Genomic DNA, 8,139 nt, shown 5'->3' with positions numbered 1-8,139 from the left:
TAATTCAATTTTCAATTTTCAATTCACATTTATTTCTACAGATTCACATTTATCTGCATTTATCACATTTATGCGCTTTTCACATATTGTTTAAAAGCAGCTTTACAGAAAATGCATGTCATTACAATTTTGAGTGATCTGTTATCAGACATTGTCCAAGTAATGTAATTCAGAAATGTACAGTACATATACAAATCACGCAGTTGATAATGTATTAATTTTAGGCAGAAACAATGATATCACTGAAGTCATGTTGATTCAGAGTTTGCATCATCTGAAGTCCTCACAGGAGTTGGAGTCGTCTCATTAACAACATATCTGATATTATGTTTATAAAAATCCATTTTAAATTTGATTGTGAAGCATTTTTTACATTATATTTTAATATACACAAACAAATAATAAATCCATTCCAATGTGTATCCCATCAACCATATTCATAATTGCAATATATACACTTAAATTCAGTCATTTAGCATATGATTTTGAAGCAATAGTACAACAAAACCAGTTAAGCAGGGTGACAATATATGAGAGATTGGGAGGGCCTAATCTCCCTAAAAGCACATTGCACATGTGCAGGATATCCAGAGCGGAAGAGCTGTGTTTCAGAATATGAGATTTACAACAACAAGCCCCTCAGATTTAAAGCAAGAAGACCTTCCTCTCTTCAGTCACTTGTGCGATTTTAGTCTTGCGGACTTGTTGGGCAACAGATATTGGCTGTCACCTGGACTCCTCCATTAAAATGGTAAGTACCTGAATGTTATTTTAATATGAGAACCATTGCAGTAAGTTAATAAAAGAAAGAAAACACAGGAACAGTGAACCAAAAAAGTGGCTTGAACTTATAGTAAAGAGACATTAAATTAATGGCGATAACACATTATGCTATTTTATTTGGTAGTGCAATAATAACTTCCAATTTATCCAGATGACTCATGAAAAAACTTTTAGAAATTAAATGATGATAAATAATTATTTAAAATTATTGTGTGTTGTACAAATGAATTACATTAATTTATATCAAGATTTACAAACTGATCAGGGCAATTTTGTCTCAAAATCTCATTTGGGCCAGCTTTAAAATGTGGCTAATGAAAAGACATTGTATGGGAACTTGTGTCTGTCCGCCTAAAGCAAATATTTCCTGCTTGCTCCGTACAAATCCTTTCCTCTCACAAGACTAATGAATTTGGGTTTAAAGGATGTGTTTCTGTTTCCATGCTGACTTAGGGGGAAAATTGTGGGATCGAGTCACACCTAAAGTATGTTATTCTTCATAGAGATTGTTGTGGTTCATCGATGTTCATTCACAACATTTTGTAACTTTATCCTGCCACACAATTAAATATATACACATTTTCCAAATACAATCCTAATACACATGACACAAGATATAGGCTATAATAATATACGCCTGCAAGTGATACATTGTCTAATGTATTTGATGAGTTATTACAAGGCAAATTGTAAAAAAAAATGCTATTCACTGCTAAACACTTGGAGCTTTTGTTTTGTTTTATTTCTGTAGGTTTAAGGCACTACAGGCATAACTAAACAAATGTAAATCACCATTTTCTCTGAAGTTTTCCTGTTGTGTTCCACCACCAGATGGCGCTGTTAAAGATGTTCCTCAGGGCTTTTCTGCTCCTTCAGTTTGCAATGCAGTTTTTGGATGGAGCTGAACCTCAGAACTGCCATGGTGGCGTTCCAGGCACTCCTGGACACAACGGTCTGCCTGGTAGAGATGGGAGAGATGGCAAAGATGGAGCAATTGGACCCAAAGGAGAGAAAGGAGAGCCAGGTTTGTGTGTGTCTGTGAGAGAGAATGAATGAGTGAGTCAGTGGTTCACCTCCTTGTAAGGAAGAGAGATGCGGTTATGTTTTTCACATCTACTTTACTGTCTCAGGAGTGAATGGGCAGGGAACACCAGGTAAAGCAGGACCGGCTGGCCCAACGGGAGACAAGGGTGAAAGGGGACCCCCAGGTCATGAAACATTAAACGTTTTTATAAGTAATTTAGATATTTCAAAATTCCTCATGTTGAAATTACTGTAGAGCTTCAGCAAGTGTTGAAAAGTTGATTTTTCTACTTCAGAAATGTATATTTAACACCCTAGGAGATTTCAACCCTGTACCTAATATCTAAGTGTTATTCTGTTTTTAGGCTTACCTGCACGTGAAAACACGGCTGACTCCCTGAAATCTGAGATCCAGCATCTTAATGCCAAGATTTCTATGATTGAAAAAGCTGTGAGTTTTAGTACATTCAGAAAAGTTGGACAGAAATACTACGTCACTGATGGTATTGAGGCCTCTTTTGATAATGGGATGAAGTACTGCAAGGACTTTGGTGGAGTAATAGTTTTGCCAAGTACTGCTTTAGAAAACCAGGCACTATTGAAAGTATCCAGTGGTTTAAGTAATAAGAAGCAATATATTAGAGTCACAGATAGAGAAACCGAGGGACAGTTTGTGGACACTGAGGGAAAGCAATTGACTTTTACAAACTGGGGTCCTGGTCAGCCTGATGACTATAAGGGAGCACAAGACTGTGGTACTATCACAGACACTGGCCTTTGGGATGATGTCGGTTGTAATGGTCAACATCCCATTATATGTGAAATAGAAATAAGATAGAATTTACACTATAAAAACAAACCAGTCTACAATACACTCTAAAAAAAACACTGGGTTACAAACAACCCAATTTGGGTCGTTTCAACCCAAGGGCTGGGTAAATATTATCACATTTAGTTTATTTTACCCAGCAAACTGGGTTGTTTATTTAATCCAGCATACGTTGATTCTTTTTTACTATAGTACTTTTTTTCTTTTAATTCATACATTAATTAATGTTTAAGGATTTACTGGTAACACTTTACAATAAGGTTCATTTATTAAACATTATTTAATGTATTAACTAACATGAACAATACATTTGTTACAGTATTTATGAATCTTTGTTAATGTTAGTTAATAGAAATAAAGCTGTTCATTGTTTGTTCATGTTAGTTCACAGTGCATTAACTCATGTTAACAAGATTTTAATAAAGTATTAGTAAATGTCGAAATTAACATTAACAAAGATGAATAAATGCTGTATAAGTGCAGTTCATTATTAGTTAACGTTAACTAATGTAGTTAACTAATGAACCTTATTGTAAAGTGTTACCGATTTACTTAAATCCTCTAAACTTTTTTTTTAAATACTCCTCACAACCATGATAATTCCTTTATTTTCGATCATATTTTACAGTATAGCATATTTTATATAGTTTTGAATACGTATTGCAGACATTTAAGCTCGCAAATATTACAACTACAAATTAAACATTTAAATGACGGCGCTGGATCTCATTCGTGTAATCTGAACTCTTGATTATTATTTACTTTTATAATAGCTGTGACTATAGCATATATTTGCAATGAATATAAATATACTTGTCACTGTACTGTAAGTACAGTTAAAGCTCATTGAGTGTAATCAACTTAATTCATGTAGCAACCCACAAGCACAAGCTCTACTCTTCAGCCAAATGGAAACCTCAAAAAGTTCAATATAACAGAAACTCTTTCAAATGTCAAACATAATGAACATTAAACACTGTCTTTCCTTTTACTCAAAAACTCATAGCACCTAATTTCAACACTTACTCTCCTGATCCAGCAAAGCATGCTGGGAACTAAACATTTTTACTGCTGCAAAAAGGTAGTTCCAACTCAAATAAAATTAAGTAAACTTCAGTTTTACAAGTAGATTGGGCACAATTTATCACAAATTATGTTCAGCAACTGTGTTACTTTATGTGTGTTACTTTGTGTAACTTTTAAGTAAATTTAACAAGCAGCAAAAATAATTGTTTACTGTGATACAATATTAAGATATATACAAATCTGTTAACAATGTCTTTAATATGCTCACATAATTCACAGTAGGCCTATATTTCAGAATTTTATGAAATGTATGAAATAATAAATACAAATAGCCTAATATTGTTTCAAATTAATGAATAAAATATTTCTTGATGATTATTTGTCATGTGTCATGTTTTTTTCATTGCAAATCTGACATTAATTGCGTGTCTAACAAAACTTAAAATAACTGAAACTAATGAAATTTATTGGCTATAATGACACATGAAGCTGTTCATATCATTACAGGCACGTGAATTAACATTTTTTTATTTTAGGAAAAAAACTAACTATAACATCCTGTCTACACCGCATGAGCACTTTATTAATTGGTAAAAAAAAAATGCTCTGGTTCTGATGAGTCATACGTTTAGCCTTTGCACTTTAAGCAAACCCATGACTTCAATCATTATCCTAAGAAAATTAATCATTAATATTTACACAAGAGTTGGATCTTGTTGTTTTATAAAACTTAAAGCAGTGTCAAGTATTTTCTGTTATTTGGATTCATCAATGTAAACATCTACTTTATGGGTCACATATTTCCCACAAATCAAGACAATAAGTGATAGGCTATTGATCCTGCGATTTCTCAGCAGTTACATATATAGCCTAAATGTGGTGTTTGAATGTCTAGTGGATAAAAAACAATCAGTCAGAAGATTTCCCAAGATTTACCGAAGATTTATTTAGGTTAATGAGATGACTGATGTTCTTTCAACTGTTCAAACAGTGTGCATTTGCATTAGATAAACACTGAGCACCTATCGGGAAGCAAAACCTTTCACCTGTTTATCAGTTTCAAGACTGAGTGACCTAGATCACAGTGTCGCTTTTCATTAGGCTACATTTCGCATATAGGCTAAATTACAGGAAAGAAAAACACAAGACTGATAGAACTATACAGATCTAAAAATGACACCGGTATAGATAAACCTAACAGTCTGTTAATCTTTTTGTTTTGTCATCGAACGAACTCTGATCTGAGTTACTAACTACGTCACTGACATTTGGTGATGGGTCTGCCATCACTTGTTGGTCACTTTCAAAGTTGGTCACTTTCAGTGCTGATCGCCAGGCCTATTCTGTTGGTAAGTTCCATAGGTTCTTTAAAGTAAATGTCAGTAATTTGTATTGTTGTCCAGGTTTCGGTGAAAAGGATTTTATAATCACTGTTGGGCAAAACGCTTCAATAGAGATTCAACAGCATTCAACAGCATTCAATAGAGAACTGAAAAAATATGAGACAAAAAGTTACATATTTCTCTTAACTTTCTTTTTACTTTAAACTTGTTTGAAATCACTAAATATGCCTATATTAGCTAGATATCAAACCTACCTCACTGTTATTAAATATCATTATATTGAGAGAGGAATGACATCTTTATAAAAATGGAAATTTGGAAAAGTGGAAATAATTGTAGGCCTATCATTTGAACTCAAGAATGCGTGTTCTCTGACGGCTGAACGCAGAAACTGTAATCTTGCCATTTCCACAGTGAACAGCAGATGGCGCTGTTAAAGCATCACCTCTGTGCTGCGCTGCTCCTAATGGAGTTTGTCCTTCTACCATGGCTTCTACTAGCTGCTTCTGAAAGTAGCTGTCCAGCTTTTGCTGGGGTGCCGGGCACACCTGGACACAACGGCAGCCCTGGCAGAGATGGAAGAGACGGGTTTCCTGGACCGAAAGGGGAAAAAGGAGATCCAGGTTTATGCCTCTTTTTTCTGGTTGTTGGTTTTAATGTGTTCAAAATTGATTGAGTGGTAGAACCTTTGTTCTAATGCTGAAAGATAAGGTGATGAAATTAGATAAATGATCAGATCAGAGAAATGAGATTTAATCATCTCTCTCTCTCTGCAGGAGTTGGTGCACAGGGACCCCCAGGGAAAATAGGACCCGTGGGTGTTGTTGGCCCTAAAGGAGACAAAGGAAATCCAGGTATGCTAGGTCTGTGTGTATGTGTGTGTGTGTGTGTGTGTGTGTGTGTGTGTGTATATATATACATATATATTTATATAATATATATATAAATATATAATATCATTTTGTTATTATACAGAAAAACTACATTAATTGAAACAAGTAAGGTGTCAATCATTTTCTTGTCTGGAAACAGAATACAGTCAAGTCAATCAAGAAGTCAATCAATCAATCAAAAAAAAAAAAAACGTATAAGGTCAATGTAAAATCAATGATGCAATGATGCTAAATAACTGTGATCAAGTATTTTTCTTCTAACCATATCTTAATTGAGTTTATAGTTACATAAAGTACAAGACAAAATCTGTAAAATATTCTTCTTCCACATATCTGCTTCTGATTTTCACTTCTTTTACAGGTACTGGTGTTCCACTGAGTGTTCAAAGTGCATCAGTACAACTACTTCAATCAGATGTCAGATACCTAACTGACAGTAGGGCTGGGCGATATGGCCAAAAAAAAATATCACGATATTTTTTTTTATATCAGTCGATATCGATAATTATCGATAAATGTCAAATCTTTATTTATTTCTAGTTTAAAGACAGATTTTTACTCCTAAGTGAAAGCTGTAGAAACCAGAGCGTTGTGTTTTTAAACTACTCTTTATTGTCAGAACATATCATGACAAACACTTGCCAAACAGGTGAACATTCACAAATCTGAGGTAGAACATTCAAACATTTGACATTTTTCCTTAAAATAAATATCTTTATTTCAGTAGTATTAGCTTGAGTTAGGATGCAGATTTACTTTATACAATTTACCGGTATGTTCATTAACAAAAACAGTAACATCTGTTAAAAAAAAGTAACAACATTATTTTTATTTGGTAAAATGTAATATTCTTTAGTTTTATTAAAAGTTACCATTGGTCATCCAGCATCATGCATTTAGATCATGATGATAACCACAGATAAAATGTAACTTTATGGTTTCTATGGTATTTATGAAAATCAGTAGCCTAAATACATTATTAAAAACTGTAATTATATTCCATTAGTCCTTTAATACATTGTCTACATTAATAATATTATACAATTCAATATATATATCCCACATTTCATGGTGCAGTTAATATTACTAGGCTAACGTTACAGTAACGTTAAATCCGTGGTAAATGATGGGAATGTGTAGACGGAGAAGCTTCTGACTGTATCGTTGCTCACAGTGCGTCTCCTGTTCGTCAGCGCCGCTTCATCTGCCTTTAAACTAGCTTAAATCACTGAGACGTGTGTTCCTCGCTGAATTCAAGCGCTTCTCACTGGATCTCCTGACCGAGAGCGATCAGAGTAAACGCGTCTGCTCTAGTGAGCTCGCGCTGCGCTGCCGTTTGGACTTTGAGCCGAGCGGATAAACGGTCCGTGTGGCGCGCGGTTCAAATGAGATTCGTTCCGCTTTTGGCGCAAAAACATTATCGAACATTTATCGAGCTCTTGATATCGTTTTATCGAGAAAAATTATATCGCGATAATTATCGTTATCGTTTTATCGCCCAGCCCTAACTGACAGACTCACTGCAGTAGAGAAAGGTAGAATACTCCTACATAAATAATGTTTACACCACATCTTCTGTTTATTCATATAACAATATTTTTTAAAGATAATACTACAATTCCTTTTTAGAATGTTTTTGTTGTTGTTTTTTTAGTCCTAGGATTTAAAATGTTCAGGAAACTGGGACAGAAATATTATGTGTCTGATGGGCTAAAGAGAACTTTTGAAAAGGCAGAGAGGTTCTGCGCTGACGCTGGTGCTAAAATTGTCCTGCCAAGAAGTGAAGATGAGAACAAAGTTCTAACATCATTCCAAGCTGCCCTCGAGTCTACTTACGTATATGTTGGTACAACAGACAGACAGAAAGAAGGGCATTTTGTAGATATGAATGGCCGACCTTTAACTTTCACCAACTGGAAAGAAAATGAGCCGAACGATCATAATGGGGCAGAGGACTGTACAGTTATTTACAAAAGTGGTGTATGGAATGATATCAACTGTAGTTCCGAGTGGCATGTGGTGTGCGAACTGTAAAACAGAGTTTGAATTGTTATTGCTCTGATGTTTGAATGGTAAAGAAATAAAGAAAATCTTATAAACAGAGAGGATTATAAAAACATCCATATACTACTAGCTCCAGTATCATAAACATTCAGGTGATTATTTGCAGTCACATCTGGATTTGTGTGATAAATGTATTTATACCATAATCAAGACTAGTAAAATAATGACACATTGACTG

General features: G+C 34.4%; 2 protein-coding genes across 2 annotated transcripts; both read left to right on the top strand.

The window, feature by feature from the left end:
• Window positions 1-609: 609 nt before the first annotated feature.
• LOC306998908 (mannose-binding protein A-like) lies at window positions 610-3,194 on the top strand. Its single transcript, XM_079613311.1, has 4 exons — window positions 610-751; window positions 1,615-1,807; window positions 1,914-1,991; window positions 2,172-3,194. Exons 1-4 carry the CDS (start codon window positions 749-751, stop codon window positions 2,642-2,644), a joined length of 747 nt encoding a protein of 248 aa, XP_079469437.1. The 5' UTR covers window positions 610-748; the 3' UTR covers window positions 2,645-3,194.
• A 1,683-nt stretch (window positions 3,195-4,877) lies between these two features.
• Window positions 4,878-8,134, top strand: hbl4 (hexose-binding lectin 4). The gene is made up of 6 exons (XM_079612025.1): window positions 4,878-5,010; window positions 5,419-5,627; window positions 5,781-5,858; window positions 6,259-6,334; window positions 7,413-7,432; window positions 7,552-8,134. Exons 2-6 carry the CDS (start codon window positions 5,429-5,431, stop codon window positions 7,929-7,931), a joined length of 753 nt encoding a protein of 250 aa, XP_079468151.1. The 5' UTR covers window positions 4,878-5,010; window positions 5,419-5,428; the 3' UTR covers window positions 7,932-8,134.
• Window positions 8,135-8,139: the final 5 nt, after the last annotated feature.

This window comes from Phoxinus phoxinus (genome assembly GCF_949152265.1).
Source record: "Phoxinus phoxinus genome assembly, chromosome: 5".
NCBI lineage: Eukaryota > Metazoa > Chordata > Actinopteri > Cypriniformes > Leuciscidae > Phoxinus > Phoxinus phoxinus.
Note: the sequence above shows the minus strand (reverse complement) of the source record. Positions and strands in the feature narration are given on the sequence as shown.

What these genes read in the sequence shown, in the direction of transcription:
- LOC306998908 (XM_079613311.1), top strand. An exon ending in AGGAGAGAAAGGAGAGCCAG is followed by an intron (nt 1,808 to 1,913) that starts GTTTGTGTGTGT and finishes TTACTGTCTCAG; the next exon opens with GAGTGAATGGGCAGGGAACA. An exon ending in GGGTGAAAGGGGACCCCCAG is followed by an intron (nt 1,992 to 2,171) that starts GTCATGAAACAT and finishes TTCTGTTTTTAG; the next exon opens with GCTTACCTGCACGTGAAAAC.
- hbl4 (XM_079612025.1), top strand. Translation starts at nt 5,429, where the DNA reads ATGGCGCTGTTAAAGCATCACCTCTGTGCTGCGCTGCTCCTAATGGAG. An exon ending in AGGGGAAAAAGGAGATCCAG is followed by an intron (nt 5,628 to 5,780) that starts GTTTATGCCTCT and finishes CTCTCTCTGCAG; the next exon opens with GAGTTGGTGCACAGGGACCC. An exon ending in GTCAGATACCTAACTGACAG is followed by an intron (nt 6,335 to 7,412) that starts TAGGGCTGGGCG and finishes CCTAACTGACAG; the next exon opens with ACTCACTGCAGTAGAGAAAG.